The sequence below is a fragment of the Acinonyx jubatus genome, chromosome D3, assembly GCF_027475565.1.
Source record: "Acinonyx jubatus isolate Ajub_Pintada_27869175 chromosome D3, VMU_Ajub_asm_v1.0, whole genome shotgun sequence".
Classification (NCBI taxonomy): Eukaryota; Metazoa; Chordata; class Mammalia; order Carnivora; family Felidae; genus Acinonyx; species Acinonyx jubatus.
Window position 1 is genome coordinate 66,308,654 of NC_069392.1, and position 17,065 is coordinate 66,325,718.

At 54.4% G+C, this 17,065-nt stretch overlaps 1 protein-coding gene across 8 annotated transcripts in view; it reads right to left on the bottom strand.

Annotated features, from left to right (window-relative positions):
- ZBTB7C (zinc finger and BTB domain containing 7C) overlaps positions 1 to 17,065 on the bottom strand; it is a 348,220-nt gene that overhangs the window by 94,182 nt on the left and 236,973 nt on the right. Inside the window, exon 1 of one of the 8 annotated variants that reach the window (XM_053205567.1) lies at positions 13,171 to 13,522. The exons of 5 other annotated variants lie outside the window; for them this stretch is intronic. In XM_053205567.1, the coding sequence (XP_053061542.1) occupies positions 13,171 to 13,297 (127 nt within the window). In that variant the 5' untranslated portion in view covers positions 13,298 to 13,522. Of the gene's footprint in view, positions 1 to 12,282; positions 12,548 to 13,170; positions 13,523 to 17,065 lie in introns of those variants that run through there. 2 more of the 8 variants (XM_027068924.2, XM_027068926.2) reach the window with 2 other exon arrangements.

Below are 17,065 nucleotides of genomic sequence, written 5' to 3' on the forward strand. Positions count from 1 at the left end.
TTGACCCAACCTGGGACAAACCAGAGGGGGTCATTTCAGCTCCAAAGTTCCTATGGTTTGGGCTGAAGCTGTTGGGGCTCATTATCAGTGTCTCCTCTGCCCCTCAAGTTCCCTCCCTCCACCTCCTGCAGGAGTGGATTCCCTGGGAACTCTTGACATCCTCATACTGAACTCTGCCTTCTAACCATCTGCCCAGAGCCCCCAGCCTTGGAGAAACAGGGACTGCAACACTGAATATAACGCACACAGTAGCACTCAGGGTTAATTTTGTCGTTCAGACTGTAAGCGCTTAGAGGAACAGCGGATGTAGAAATAAATGTTGTAAGATATACTCTGAAAATACGGTTCTCCTTAGCAATTGTCAAGTAAGTTTTTTTAGTAATGGATTTGTAAAATACAAATACATACACGTTGCAGTCCTGTTTATTAACAAGAAGAGATGGTTCTCTCGTATTTTATGTATGATGCTCAGCTCTGGGGTTCCCTGATGGACAGGAGGTGAGGCAGCCTGGGGACAGTGAGATGGTTTCTTTCCTGTAGGGCTCAGCCAACCAGGAAAAATGCCAATTAAGGCAAAGCTGTCTGCGAGGAATCATTTCAGTTGTCACGTTAACCCCACGACCTGGGGATCACAAGCTGGGTACTATCTCCCCCACTCTCCCGGTAAACCGGGCCCCTTTAATTGGCATCCGTTCCTTTGGGTCATGGTGACCCTCACCCAGTAATGTTGAACTTGGCAGGGTTGACGAAAAAGCCAAGCGAAGCCTGCAGTCTGTCTGCCTGTCTGAGACCCCTAAGCGAGCCGGAGATGGGAGAAGGTGGGAATGGGTGCCCCCATGTGAATGGGTTAGGAGATGCCTAGAATAGACCTTCACCAGGAGCCAACAGCACATGCTCGTACAGAATCCGCATCGTCCCCAGGGCCAAACAAAACGCAACCAACTACCTTGGAGAATCGTGGTGTTTTGTTGCTAATTGCCTTTTTCAGATGTTTTCACTACTAAATTATTGCTTATGCTATTATCGATTACATTTATCATTGTTACAGATAGCTGGCTGGGTGCAGGGGACAGGAGTGTGTGTGCCCATCCCTGCCGGCCTGCCAACAGAACCGGCGGTAAGAGTCCTAACTGTTCGAGAACCACGGGCCCTTTGGGGCATAGTGATGCAGAGGATTTGGGGGGTGGTGGCTGGCTGGTCCCAGGGCCTTGGGAGTGAGGCAGGGGTGCTTGCCCTCACTGGCTGGGGCACTGGGAATAGTCATGGGATACTAGTTGGTGTCTGTCCATTTGTCTAAGCTGACCCTGGAGGGGCTCCGGTTCCTCAAGGAGCAGACGTGAGTGAGAAAATGCAAAAGCAGAGACGCCTGTTTGGGAAATGGAAAGGAAGGGTTTTAGAGATAGTTAGGGAGAAAGTCCTTCGCTGTCACCCTCTCTCCAAGCCCCTCTGCCAATATAGGGATGGTCAGGAGGAAATCGAAGGCCAGGTCAAGGCAGGGGCAACGGCGGCTGATCTGATCACTCGCTCTTCTGCAGAGACAGGAGAAATGCCATGGCCCCGAGATGTGGTACATGATTTATCTTTTGAATTCTTCCGTCAGCTCAGAAGGCAGCTGTAATTTTTGCCATGTACCGATGAAGTAATCCAAAGCTCAGAACTTCCAAGAAGTCCACAGTGACCAGGCCACAGGTGGATGACCTAAGACTAGAACGCAGGCTAAGGGATTGTCCCCCAGCAAGCGCCTCTTGCTGTTGAAGCCACAGAAAGGTTCGTACTCCTGAATGACACTCTGGACTCAATAACGTCCCGAGGAACAAGGTTCCCCAGCCCCAAAAGTGTGTCTCCTCTTGGCTGCCTCCCAGACATCCGCTGTTGCCCCGCTGAGCCGCTGGCTGCTGGCCACCTTGCTGGGGACCCCCCCTGGTCACAGAGAGTACAGGGAGCTCTCTGTGCCTGGGAAACCACCCGTCAAAGCACCTTGTTTCAGGATTTCTCTATCCTGGCGCTCAGGTCCCAGCAGGCCGGGAGGCAGGGTGGAGGGGTGCTGGCCGTAACAACTCAATGGCTGCAAGAGGCAGTCAAGCAACATGGCGAGAGGGTGGTCTTTGGGGTAGGTAGACCCATATGCTGGCTCTGCCATCTGTGGGGAAGGATTTTTGGAGCAAGCGGTCCTTGGGACACTCCGACGTTGTCTGCCTCTCCTCGTCGGGTGGCCCCAGTGGACTAGGACATCCAGGGCATTGACCCTGCCCAGACAGCCCTGGGAGACACCGTCCAGCAGATGTCTCTCGTGCGGTGTGGCGTGACTCCACTCTGATAGCCAGTGGTGCATTCTAAGAACGTGTGACCAGGGAGAACCCTCTCCCTCGTGCGCTTCAGGCAAGTGATCCTGGAAGGGCCCTGCCAAGAACAGGGCAGCCAGGGCGGCGGGCACAAGGCCACTGCAATAGCACCGAGCATTGCAACGCATGCTGTGGGAAGCTTTGTGAACTCGGCCAGGGCCATTCTTTGGTGATAACACCATTTTTAGAACATTTCGTGTCTTCAGTGGGTATCATTTTAGCAGTTTACGTACTAATATTTTCTATTTCCTTTATTATCTCTCATGCTGATCACCCCCCCCCCCCCCGCGCTTTCATTACCTGCTCTGATTTGATAGCTGGTAATAATTACTTTGAAAATACATGATAATCCTTCACCACCGTTGGTCAATCGACGGAATCTGAGAGCAGGCCAGGATTTTGTCATAAGCCTAAGGGGTTTCTTATTAAATACGCTAGAAGAACCGTATCTGTAATCTACCCCGTGACACCGTGGAACTTGAAGACATCCTGGTGTGCTGTCCCCTCCGTCCCCATCAGAGCAGGGCTCAGAGCCCAGCCCTGCCCAACATGACCACCAGTGGCTTTAATCCCGGCACCCGAAACCGATTCTGGACTCACATCTCCCACAGGGTGCTGCCCAGCTTATTTCCAAAATCTCAGACAGTTCCCGCCTCTAGGGGAGATCCTGGCCAAATGCTCGTGTCACCTGCGCCCACCTGCCTGGAATGGGCCATTGTGATGTATCGCCATTCATCCTGCCCAAATGGTGACGGCCAACACGTAGAGGCTGGGCACGGAGGAGTTCCCTTGTTCAGTCCTCACGGCAACCCAGTGAGGTTTCCTTCCCATCTTACACATGGGGAAAGTGCAGCACAGGGAAGTTAAGTTACAAGCCCAAGGCCACAGAGCCTGTAAATGACAGAGCTGGGGCTTAAACCCGGCCCTGGCTCCAGAGCCTATGTGCTACAAGGCTGTGCCACGCTGTTTCACCCTCAGTCCCAGTTCAGAGCACCTTGGTGAAGCCTCTCCTGAGCGCCCTGCCCCTCACCCGCTGCTCTGACCCTGAATGGCACTATCTTTCCGGACCACTCAGCTGAGCGTGACACTTGATTCTATAGCATCTTGCTTCATTTTCAAGTTCTGGTCTTAACTGGGTATATGGATGATCACCTTTGAAAGGTGAGGGCCAGAGAGCTGCCTCCCTGTCCTTTCTAGGGCCACTCAGGGTCTGGCCACTTCTGCCCTTGTTGGTTAGGTATCACCTATCATGGCCCCTCCGACTGCAGGGAAGTTTCTCCTCCCAGGGCCCTACCCATCCTCTCCTGGCTCCCTCCACATGAGGCTCACTTGGCCTGGGCCTTTCAACCCAGCATGGACTCAGGCTTTGGGTTGGCTGACGCCCAGGCTCTCTCCTCTGCCTGGGTCTGCAAAGAGTCCACCGCCATGTTATTGGAAAAACTTCTAAGAGCTGGAGGCCAGGTTCACTCAGAGGGTACACCACGGGAGTGGGGTGGAGGGAGGGCAGAGATGGTGTAGGGATGCACCCCTCAGCAGAGAACCCCGACAGAAGAGGGTGGGGAGGAGGAGCCTCCGAGTTGAGAACCCCAGAGCTGGATGTGCATGGGGCCAGCTACGGGGCCCATTGCCCCAAGGCCCAAGCACCCCTTAGCTCCATCTTTGCATTCACTCATTTTTTCCCAGCTTTCCTGGGCCAGATGGGTCACCCCCAGCGTTACCTTGAAGCAACCTCCTGGCCTACAGACAGGGAGACCATTGTCACCTGCCCAGCTCTCCCTGCAGTGCACCCTAGGGTACCCTCCTTCTGGTCACTCACCCTCCTCTCAACTCATGCTCCGCCCCCCTCCCCAGGCCACCTCTGTGCCCAGGCATCACAAGCAGGGACCAAAGTCGCTTGATTGAAGTAGTTCCAGCACGGATGTCCCCATTCCCACATGAACCGCCTGTGCTCTGCCCAGCGTTATTTATTCTGCCTTATCGCCATGCCACCATTAGAAACGTGGGCTAGTGAGCCCCCTCTTTCAAAGACGGAAGCCCCGCAGAGGGGGTCACTTGGCAGCCAGTGTTTTCTACACCTTGACGTGAATGAGCACAAAAAACTGGCTATCTCCTAATAACTGGGTCAGATCATCAGAAAGGACTGAGTGAGAGTTTTTGCAGGGGTGCTAAGAGATGGGGGCTGTGGGGTGACTTGGGCACACAGAATAATTCCAGTTGGGCAGACCCCAGGAGGTAGAGGAATTTGAACTTTGAAAGAAGAGCACGGAAGTACCAGGGAAAAAAAAGTCTACAGTAAATGCCTGTTTTGCTGCCCTCCACAAAACTTGCCAAAATGGAGTGATGACAAGTTAGGGGTTGAAGACACTCAGGGAGGCTTCATAACTGGTCCTTGTCACCTGGTTGAAAACTCACAGCTTAGGCAGTCGGTATTCTTAGTGTGGAGTTCACCGAGGGGACGCACACACGCACGCACACACACACACAGAGGCATGCACACACACAGTCCAAAGGAAAACACAGCAATGCCCAGAAATCTGCCTCAAACACGTGTCCCCAACCAAGGAGGCCTCGCCGATCAGTGGGAGGTGGCAGACCAAGCCTGCTTCCTTTTATTGCAACTTCTACCCTTCTAGAATTTCTCCTTCTCTGCAGGTCCAGACCACAGAGACATTAATCCCTATTCAAATGAGCCTTCAAGGTTCTTCATTAGAAAACAAAACAAAACAAAAATCTCTCAAAGCACCCTAAAGCAGGGCTCTCATGTCCTAGCATCGTCATCGTCATCGGTGTGTGCATTCACCCGCAAGGGAGGGAGAGGGCTCGGGGCCTCACCTGGCCTCTCTTGTTGGAAGGCAGAAATGCGACCCTTCCTTCCCTCCTCCGCCTGCTCCCCCTCCCTGCAACAGCTTTCATAAACAGTGATTATTTCAGTCTTGGAGCACAGCTGTCCTGTGAATTGTCCAGTCAGGGTTACGGGGTGGGAGCCAAGGGCTGGAGCACGGAGCTCAGATCTCGGAGGAAAGCAGCCCTCCCCTCCCCTCCTCCGCCTGCCAGGCTCCGTGCAGGTGGGAGTTGAGGAGGAGGGCACGTCTCTGGCTGAGCCCCCCCGGGATGACAGAAGCATTTTCCCAGCAGCCAGATGAGGGCAGAGCCTCAGCGCGGGGAGGGCTGGGAGGCAGAGCTCGTACACAGGGCTGGAGGTGGGGTCGCCCTACCTCCGTGCCAGGAATTTGGGCCTCTCCAAAACGCTGCTGCATCCAAATCAAGGAGCCCTGAAATTGCCCCTCCGGCGATCAGCCTCGGGCTGCCTGTCTGGTTAAAATGTGCTGGCCTACTGAGGGCCAAGATGGAGTGGCAGTCCATCTGGTACCTGTAGGGGGTATTTGGGAAATGTTGGTTAAGTGAATGGATAAGTGAGTGAAGGACACGCTGGGCCATTAGACATAGTAGTAGAAATAGGGGAGGAAAATCCTGGGTGCTTCAAGGCAAGCGGGTAGGACGCCATCACGGGGGTTGGGAGAAGAAAGGGATGCTGGGTAGAATTCTGCCATGTCACAGCTGTGCACTCCGCCAGCCATGGCAGCCTGGGCCCCTATGGAGCACGACTCCATTAGCAAGCAGCTATCAACTCCTCCTCCTATACCCCCCTCTGAGAAGTTGAGACAATGGTCCTCTGAGAAGGTGATGCTCAGGATTGTCAGAGATGAAGGTCAGGAACCATCTACTCGAGGGCCCTCTGAATTTTTCTTCACCCACAGAAGCCGCCTGGTACAAATAAAATTTTGTGCAAGACGAGACACACGCACAGCTGTTTTTGGATCAGCGCAGTGAATCCCTTTGAAGAACACCAATCTAGTCCCGTTTCTCATTTTGAAAACGGAAACCCAGGCCCAGAAAGGCCAACCTGTGTTCTCAGCCTCCATCATAAACATCTTTCCTACAACTGGTTTCCTCTTCAGTACTTCCTGGGTGGGGCCCGGGGCACCTGTAATCTGTTCAAAGGTTTCATAGGCCATCACCTCTAATCAGGTTTCAGGGCCGCTGCATTACGCACTGGTTTGAAGGTGAGGGGCAAATTCGTAGCAGAGCCTGACCCAAGCTGCTCCTGGGGTCATACCGGCCAAAGTCCATGACAGTGACTTCCCAGAAGTTACAGGAATGAATTTCTGGTACTGAGGCTTACTTGTATTGAACACGGTGCCCCAGGATGGCCACTGACCAGCACGGCAGTTATGTTCTGGGGAACAGGTGATTTTTTGTAATCTTTGGCAGTCTTTCAAGCTAGGTGAGTTTCTCCGTCTCTCTCAGCTCAAATGTATCTTTGTTCAGAGTGTTACCCCAGCCAGTCCCACAGGTATGAAAATGGGATAAAATGATTTCATCACGGAGCTGAAGCCCCAGTGTGAAATGGAGCGCTAAGCCACACCAAGCAACTGTGGATGAATCTGTGGGCCTTGCTGGTGGCTCAGGGCCCCAGCAAGCAAGCAAGAAGGCAGCCTTGCATCGCCCGGTTAAGATGTCAGAGCTCTCCAACTTTCTTTGTGGTCCCAAAGGGGTCATCCAATGGAGTAAAAAGGTCAGGATCTTGGTTAAGTCTCCATTCAAAGCCCCAAACATTGAATAGCTTGTCCACATTCACTTCCATTAGGTCAATTTCTTCCCTTCCCAAGGCCTGGCTTTCCCATCAGCGGCTGTAGCTGGAGAGAGTGGGGCTGAGGTAGCCGACCCCACTGCCAGCTCTCTGGAGCATTCGAGCATTCTCTTTGGGAAAGAGAATGAGAGCACCAAGCCCCGTGTCATACTGTGGGACCCTGAACCGTTCTACCGAAACATACAGGGAAAACCGGAAGGGAATCCAGACATGCAGAGGAAACCCCAGCCATGCAGGACGATCCAGAAGTCGAAATGGCTCTCACTGTAAGAATGGCAAACAAATGTGACTGAGCTGAATCCAGAATACTTCCTGGGTGGTGCTTCTTTGAGCACATAAACCCTTACAAGGTATGACGGCTACAATAAAAAAGGCAGATACTACCAACAAGCGTTGGCAAAGATGTGGAGAAGAGTCTGGGATCGTCACGTACTGCTAGTGGGAATGTAAAGTGGGGCAGCCGCTGGGAAAATCGGTCTGGCAGTTTCCCAGAAGGTAAAACGTGGAGATACCGTATGACCCAGCACTTCCACTGCCAGGTAAACACCCGAGAGAAATACTAACCTAGGTCCACACAAAACATCGTGCGCAGATGTTCGCGTCGGCATTATTTACAAGAGCTGAACATGGAAACGAGCATCCAGCCCTGATGAATACAGAAATAAAATGTGGTATACCCCCCCATAAGGAATATCATTCACAAACACAAAGGAATGAAGCACGGATACGTACTACAAATGGATGGACCTTGAAAACATTACGCAAAGTGAAAGAAGCCAGTCACGAAAGGTCACATACTATACGGTCCCGTTGATAGGAAATGTCCAGAGTAGGCAAATCTGTTTAGAGACCAGAAGTAGATTGTTGGTGACCTAGAACTGGGGAGTTGAGGTCAAATGAGGAGTGACCGCTAATGGGTACAGAGTTCTTTCGTGCATGATGAAAATGTTCCAGAATTGACTGCGGTGATGGTTGCACATACGTGAACATACTAAAAGCCAGTGAATTCTGTACCTTTAAACGAGTGAATTGTGTGGTACATTAATTATATCTTAATAAAGGTGTTATTGTTAAGAACTTAGAAAATCTCCCATCATTCAAGCTCTGCTTAACGGATGCATCCTCCGCTAGACTTCCCTAAGGCCTGACTTCCCTAAGGCTTAAGGAAGGCCAGCGTCAACACAAACTGGTGTCACGGTCACCTCTCCCGTGGTCTTTACCTGTAACTTCACAAAGACCAACGGGCCGACCTGTTAACTCCAGAAACCACTGAACAGTAACAGAACCGTCAGCCAGAATCTATAGCCAAGAAAGCAAGAGCCCTGGGCGTATGAGTGTGCCAAGTTTGGCTCTATGACATCATGTGGGTGGGTCACGTGTACATTTGCTTCTGGTTTGTATCTAATTTGAAAACGCCGACATAGACTGTGTACTCTATTATTAGGCAACTTTTCCAGGTTGGAGTCTCAGTGTTGTTTCACTCAGTTTGTTCAGAGGATGAACTCACTTCTCCACCGATGAGGAACATCCCGCCCCAGGGTGCTGCCCTAGGACGGGCAGGCTTCGGTCCTGCCAGCTTCTCTATTCTGCGCTCCACGTGGACAGGAGCCAGGCCACCACTGGGGGAGAGCTCTTAACCCACAGGGGAAGCTTCCTTCTCCCTAGCCGGCCTCCTGCATGGCATGGCGGAGGGGGCGCAGGGGTGACTACGAGCGGGTAGGGGGCCGAGTTGACTTGCTCTCCCAGGCAAGGCCCCGATGGGGGGGGAGGGTCTGCCAAAGGAACGAAAGGGAGTTCGACGGAAAGACGGCCCACATTCCTCTTTTTCCAAACACAGGCTCAAGATGTGCAGAGGGAAAGTTAAATTATGTGGCAATTTTCAAAGTCATCCACTGAAGATAAACTCTCCCTTCAAAGGAATTACTCATCTCACTCCATCATGATACCTCAGGGTCTATCAGTATTCAAATTTATTAAGCAATGACATGGAGAACGCATTGTTTAAAGGCCCCGTTTCATCACCCCCATTCCCCAAGCTATTTTTTTTTTGTGCTAAGTCATGAGAAGTCCAGCAAGTGAAAAATCAAAACAAAAACAAACAAGCACACACACACACACACACACACACACACACAGATGGGGGGAAAAATCCTTCGTGGAAGTCGCTGTGAGGCAGGCAGCTTCAGAAAGGAAAAACACAATCTCTGACTAATATGACGGAGACTCCAAATTGCCCTTGGCAACCATCTCTCAACCCCAGATTCCCCTCCCTCTATTCATCTCTGAAGTTCCCAGCCAAAGGAAAATAAACTGAACAGCTCTGTCCCTGGCCCAACCTGTAGGGCTGCACGGCTGAGAAAGAGCTAAGCAAACAAACATCCCCATGCAATTATACACCTGTGTAATTGCTGCAAACAGGACAGCCAATTGGGCGCTCGCTGCGCTTTCCAGGCTGATAATCTCAACATCGGGAGAAAATGCCTATATTCAGGCACCGTGACATCAAAAGGGAATGCAATATGGTTTCGTGACCCCAAACACAAGAGATTAAGAAAAAGCAGGTGCGGGGGGGGGGGGGGTGTGGTGGGGGCGGGGTGCTGGGGAGGAAGAAGGAAAACGCCATCGAAACTGTCCCTCCCGGAAGTCAGTTCTAGAGAAGGAAGGCCCCGGAACATCACTCAGGTGGGCTTAGCTTCCAGGCAAGATTTATCAGTTCACCTTCCTCACAAAAGTGATAGTTAATTTTAGAGGTAGTTATCTTACGCCTGTTACATCGCTGAAGATGGAAGGAGAGTTAAGAGGCCAAATGTCCTAGGAATATTTACGGCTGCTCTGTCTCAAAGATTCATCTGACACCATTTTATGAGGACGGATATGTCAGGTCGGCTCAATGGAGATGGACAGGAACAGCAGGAAATGGCACTGAAGTGGAGACACGAGCAGGTGGTCTTTACAGCTGAGCCCTGAAATGCCCTGGAAGGCTAGTGCAAGCCGCCATGAGGATTACGGATGGCCGAGAGACGCGGGGTCCAGTGCTGGCTTTGGTACCAAGTCCCGAGAACTTGGACAAGCCTCCCTGGTGGTCGGATGAAGGTCAGAGAGCTGGAGCTCCAGACCCGTGGGTGTGGAAAGCGCCACCCCGGCCGCAGAGCAACAGCTGATGCATCAGGAGGGCGATGTTCTGGGGCATTCCCAGCCTGGCTGGCCCTGCTCCAGAGAGGGGCCAGCCCTCCTGGAGGCTGCACAGGGTTCTTGTCATCTCCAGCTGGGATGTGCCAAATCTAAAAGCTCATCTCAGAACTGGAACCCACAACCGGAAGCTGATAATCTGAGCCACGGGGGGTTCCAATAGCTTCCTGGATACTGTGTGCACCCCACAGCCTCCTCCTGAGCCAGGGATGAGTCCCTGTGACTGCAGCCTGGGGACAGCTCATCATTCCAACTTCCCACCCGTCCTCTTCACCCAGGCTTCCTGCCGCTTCTCCTTCAGGGCAGTGCTTCTGGAACACCTTGCCATACACTGTCGCATTTCATCCACTCAATACCCGCTGAAGGATGTACTGTTGCTATATTCCCACTGAATAGAGCCCAGGGACCGGGTGGGGACTTCAGCTACGAACGTATGCCCAGCACTTAGCAGGGTGCCTGGAATCACACATTAGACAAGACAGTCATTGTTGAATAAATGATTGACTGACGGAGTGGAAAGAAACCGAGGTTCAAAACAGTTAATATTGTGTGTAACACTTACATACTATTTCGTGTTGTGCTGTAATTATATCAGGGGGATTCCTGGGGCACCTGGGTGGCTCAGTCGGTTAAGCGTCCGACTTCGGCTCAGGGCATGATCTCATGGTTCGTGAGTTTGAACCCCACGTCGGGCTCTGTGCTGACAGCTCGGAGCCTGGAGCCTGCTTTGGATTCTGTCTCTGTCCCTCTGCCCCTCCCCTTCTCGCTCTCTGTCTCTCTGTTTCTCTCTCAAATATAAAAAAATAAAATAAAACTTATGTCAAGGTGATTCCCGTCTCCCCAACTAGAGTATAAGATTCTAAAGGATGTGCGGTGTAACAGGCAGCTTTGATTCCCGGCTCTGTCACTTATAAGCTGGACAGCTCACTTAACCCTTTTAAGCCTCAGTTTCCTCATCTGCAAAGTGGGGCTGGTCATTCATACCCGACAGCTTACGTGGATCACAGTAGATAATGTGTGCCAAGCACAGTCTGGCACCTGGTCTCTCAATGCCCCGTCCCTTTCCTTCCTGCCTGCACCCTCTCTGGTTTATCTCCCAGCACAGACATGACAAGATAGGCCTAAAGCTCTGTGACCTCCACGCCTTTGCTCTTCTGGTCTTCCTCCTTACCAGGTCCTGCCCCAATACCACTTCCGATCTGCAGCCTTTCTTGACATCACTGGCTGCCAAAATGCCTGTGCTCAGATCCCAGAGTGGCTCTCCTAGAGGTCTGTTGAGGACAGTCTACTTGCTACCCAGGTTCGCTATTCTTTGCAACCCTCATCTCTCTGTGCTGGCCACCCCTCAGTGGTGGCTCAGGCCTGAGTCTTGTCTGTGTCTCCCCAAGGTCTCGGGAGGGGCTTGGTGTGATCCAAATCTCCCAATCTCATGAAGTTCTGGAACCTAGGCTGGTGGCCTCAGGGCCCAAGCGGCACTGGGGTCCTATGGTTCTGGGCAAGGAGCACCGGACTCTGCTGGTCCCCTGGGACTCAGTTCCTCCTCACTGTAAACTGGGGGTGCTAAAGATACTGCCCCTAGTGGTACTCTTCCCCCCCCCCCCCAAGCACTAGCCCTAAGAGACAGAGACCCCAGCCGTTTTGGGGAGGGTGGCTTTCCTCTCCCTTTCAGTCCAGGTTGGGCCTTAAGGGCAAGAGGGTCAACCAAGGCAGCCAGGTTACTTACTGTCCTTTCCTGGAGATCTATCCAGAGGGGGTTCCTGACCCTTGTCATCCCCCAGGACATCACTGGGTGGAGTGGAGCTTAAACTTGAATCCAGCAGGGCCATCCCCTCCCCTCCCACAAAATCTTCAATCGAATCTGGAGAAAACTGCCCGATTGTCTCAACCACTTCCTTCCCATTTTCAAAATTCTGCATTTAGAGGGATTGGAAGGGTTATGCCCACAGCCTGCCAATGAGTCCTCGGAATTCATTAATAACAAGGGTTAAAAGAAAGAGCGCAGTCGTCCCCTGCCCCACCTGCCCGCAGCCAGAAAAACACAAGCCAGAAACTGGGGCAACCGCACCGGGCGCCCCCCGCCCCCCCTCCCGGAGTGCTCACCACAGGCACGAGAAAACCGCCCCCACTCGGGATGCTCCGCGCTGGGCTCTTTGCGGAGTGCTTCCCCGGCCCCGCCGCGCCCGCTACAGGGAACCGGGCGCTCCGGAGGGCGCCGCGCGCGCGGGCGCCGGCAGGGGTGGGGGCGCGCGGGGCCGCTCCCTTCCGGTCTCCAGGCCCACCTGAGGCTCCGGGAGCTTCGAGACCCCGGCTGGACTCCACGGGCCCGGAGGGAGTTGTCCCGCCCACCGTGCCCAGGTCGGAGCGCAGGGAAGGATCCCCCGCCCACCCCGCTCTGCCAGCGGCTCCCGCCCAAGGATCGCGACGCGACCCTCTCCAGCTTGCAACGGCGACTCCTGCCAGTCCTCCCCTTTAATTTCTGCCCCCCGTCCGGCCCTCGACTTCTGCCCCGAGTTGCCTCTGCTTTTGCTCCTCGTCCCCCAAACCCAAGTTTTGCATCTGACCCTGGGGAAGCCCGAGGTTTTTTGGAGGGAGGGAATTTAAACGATCCGCGTCTGTCCGCCACTCCCTTCCGGAGCGGCCCTCGCGCCTCGCTGTCCCCTCTCCCGGCTACCAAAGGCTGCCCGCGAGGGCCGCGGGCACGGAGCAAGCCAGGAGAGTTGCTCTACAGAGTTCCTGACTCTCTTCTGCGTCCGGCCGGGAGGGACGCGGCCGCGCGCCCCGCCGGTAGCCCAGGAGCCCCGGCCCCCGTGTCCCCGGCGCGCTCGGCCGGCCCGAAGCGGGTTTGAAATTGCTGCCGTTGCCGCCACTCCCATCCGGCCGGTCGGAGCCCACGCCCGGGGCCAGGGGGGTCCCCGCGGCGCCCCGAAGGGCTCCCCGCTTACCTCCCTCCGCCGCCCCGCCGCCCGGGCCGGGTCGCCGCACACCCACCTGGCCGCCCCGGGGGCGCCGCGCTCGTGCCCGGGCCGTGTCCTGAGCGCCGCCAGGGTCCCGGGCTGGGGATCCACGCGGCAGCGCTGCTCAGGGGAGCCTGCCGCGGCCGGCGGGAGGTTGTCATTGATTCGCGCTGGGCGAGTTAAGCCATTCCAGGAGTGGTTTTGAAGAGAGCACTCCCACCCCTCCCTCCAACCAAAGTATTTGGCAGGCAGCCCCTGTCGTCCACCTGTACTGCTAAGCGCGGGACAAGGACCAACTTCACTAGTGGCGCTTTAGGCTTCACTTTAGAGCACGCAAACGAAGCTCTTTCCTAAAGGTAAAGCAGAAATGAACGTAGGGGTGGTAAAGGATTCCTCCCCACCCCCCACCCCGCCTCTCTCCTGGTCTCCTCAGTTATTTCTTCTTCCCTCTGAATGTTTCACAAAATGCCTTACCACTTTTCTCAAACCAGGGCAGCCTTTTATTATTATTGTTTGACTCAGTTCTGTGTGTCTCTTGTTTTTAAAGGCAATTTTACTTCCATTTGCCTGAAACCTGAGCCCAATAAAATTACCAGAATTACGTCTTCTGCTCAAAGGGTCTTGAATGTAACTTCACCAAATCAAGCACTGTACTGCAAGCATTCAAGGGGGCATATAAAACAGAGGGAAGTGCAGGAAGGAAGCACAGAACGGCAGCTCCCTCCACCAGGGGGTCCACCTGGGTTTGGCCCAGGTGGAGTCAAGGGGCCTGCGCGGGGGCACCCGCAGACAGGGCTCACCCACAGCAAACATATCTGACAGGCTTTCCATTGCTTTGTCTCCATTCGAAGCCTGACTCAGAAATGCCAACCGGAGATCCAACAGTCCGCATGTGGGGTGGGCCAACCACCAATCACAGGGAGGTGTGGCCAAAGCACCCTCTCCCAAGCTGCTCCTTAAAGCCACATGCTACACCCTTTTTGAAAACTGCCAGTGGGGAGGCTCCTGGCTCTGTCATCCCTCTTTCCCCTGGAACTGTCCTTCACCTGGGGGAAATCGTCGTTAACCCCTTGGTACCTAGGCTGGCAGTTCTCAGAAACATGGGAGGAGCCAAGGGGAGCTCTTCTTCCCTGGTGATCAGCATCTCCGCGTGCCATGGAGAAGCCCCACAAACCAAAGGAGACCAATGGGGGTCCTGGCCCTCTGTGGCCTCTGCCCCTCTTCCAAGGCCAGGCCACTAGCCTTAAAGTACCCCAGAGTCAAAGGTAAATCCCAAAGGTCCGTCAGTCCATGAAGGTCAAGAACACTAGGAAGATGGTTCCCACTAAAATGTCTCCTCCAACAGGTGCCCCCTGCCTGAAATTCCAGTGTTAGTGATTCATTCCTTTGTGATCCACGCCCTGCAGAAAGCCTGTACCAGGCAGGCAAAACTGCTTCGGGAAGGCAGGAAGGGTCTCTCCCTGTGGTTCTAAAACTGTAAATACCCATGGGCAAAGGCAAGGATGAGTCTGTCAGTCCCTGCTTGCTGTGGTGGGAGGGCCGTGGATGGTGTGCGAGGCAACAGAGGGTCTCAGAGCCAGGGAGGTGTGGAGTAGGGTGGGGAGGGGGTGCTAAATCAGGGAATCAGTCACTGAAGTTCAGAAGGGGAAGCACTTAACCAGGGCAGGTGGACAGTTTCCAAGACTGGATGACTCCATAGCTTTTTATCAAAAACCACGTACTCCCAGAACACCCAAGCCAAAGAACGAAAAGTCAAATCCCTTTGTCCACAAAGTCACTAATTAAATATCCAATCATGTGTAACTCCATACTCCACTCCCAGACCCGGTAGGCAAAAGTGCCACCACATTACCTGGACGGAATCAGTATCAGTCCAGAAGTGTTTTTTTCGTGCACCCACAGGGGTTTGCCTCAATGCCCTGGGCAGAGGTGGGGTGGGGTGGGTGCCGTGGGGTGGGCCTCATGTCTGGTGGGGAGATAAAGCACCGAGGGTTGGCCAGTGTGGGGCAGGGCCCATAGCGCATGGTGCAGGGTCCATCAAGACAGGGACAGCAGACAAGGAGCTGAGAACAGTCAGGAAGACAGGGATCATCTGGAGAGGGCTCCAGGAGGTAGGCTAGGCGGCTCTGGAAGTTTGTGCTACTGTGAGCAGGAAGGCATGTCAGGTGCGGGAATGAAGGCTTGGGGAGGGGGCAGCCGGCCTGGTTGAGAAGGTTGTCGAGGTGGGTACAGCAGCAGGTCGGGGTCTGTGTGATGGACCCAGTTTATAGGTGCAGCTTCTGGCTGAAAGAGAGCGCAGGGCAGGGACTGCTTTCAGGGGAGGGAGGGAGGGAGGGCTGGAGCACGTCTTTCAAACCCAGCTGGAGCTGGATGTAGGCAGAGGGGTGGGGGAGGGAGGCTGCCAGGAGGGGCTGGGGAGAGCTGCGGTGCCTAGCCCAGCCTGCCCCCCCCCCCCCCCCCCCGCGGCCCCTCCTAGCAGGGCTCCAGCCCCAACCCGAAGGAGTGTCTGAGTAGGCCAGTGGGTGGTGCCAGGGCCGAGGATACTGCGGCCAAGAGCCTGGGGGGGAGGGCTGGCCACTCTCCAGCCCACCGGCTGGGCCCCCACAGTGGACAGTGAATGTCATCCCTCCCCCCCTCCCTCCTCCTTAATCACGGTCTGTGTGTGCCCAGTTGGGACACGCCCTTCGGAAGGGCTCTGGGCAAAAAGTGGAGAGCCCTACCCCTTGGCCCCTCCAGCCTTGCCTCCTTGTTCTCAGTCTCCGTGCCAGGTGCCTCTTGGGAACAGAAACATAAAGGCGTCTCTGAGGGGTGGGGTGGGGTGGGGTGGGGTGGGGGGAAGGGACCGAGGAGGCGACCAAAGCCACCCACAGAAGGGGCTCTGGGCTGGCCGGACTCTAGATCTGTTATTGTGCATTTCCTTTTGGGATGTGGCTTCTTCCCGGGCCCTCTGTGGACCCCTCCCTCTCGCTCCCCGCCCCCCACTCCTCTCTCCAGTCTTTCCCACCCCCACCCCTCTTCCTGGGTCAGGTCGGTCAGAACTCTTGGAAACAGGCTGGCTTACAGACGCCTTGCTTTTCACATCTGCCTCCAAACCCACAACTCACTCTTGTTCCAGGGGGGGTGAAAGCTCCTTCTTCAACCACCCAGCACGGCTCAGAGGGCTAAACAGAAGAAGCCCAGTGAGCGAACCCGCTACTGTCTTAACTTGAAACTTCAGTGATGCCTGGTCATCAGCGGTGACGTAAGCACACAGACGGCTTCTGAACGAGCGTGCACACACACAGGCTATGTTTGCCCACATGTACAGAGAGGTGGGTACAGAGATGAGCCGTACTACCTAGAACTAGAGATAACACATATCTGTTGAGGGTCTACCCCCGACTACAACCCTGCAACCGCACCAAAAGACAGATCCTCTCATACCCCGCCCCTCCCACCCCCCATGCTGAGCCATGAGGAAATAGGCTCAGAGAGGTCTTGCCGCTTGGTCAAGGTCACAGGACTTGATAAATTGTAACATCGGGCGTGATACCGGAGTCTTCGGAGCTCTGGTGTCCAGGGGCGCTGGGGTGGCTCAGTGGGTTAAGTGTCTGACTCTTGATTTTGGCTCAGGTCATGATCTCAGGGGTTTGTGAGTTCGAGCCCTGAGTCGGATGGACTCCCAGCTGACAGTGCAGAGGCTGCTTGGGATTTTCTCTCTCCCTCTCTCTCTCTGCCCCTCCCCTGCTCATGCACTTGCTCTCTCTCTCTCTCTCAAAATAAACTTAAAAACAAAAAAAGAATTCTGGCACCCAAAGGCTGCTTCTGGGGCTCAGCTCTGGCTCTTTGTCTAGCTCCTACAGCCGGTTCTCTTAGGAGTGGTTTGCTTTGCTTTGCTGATGTGTACCTCAGTTTCTCCAGCTGCTGATGACTCTCACCAAACCAGGAGG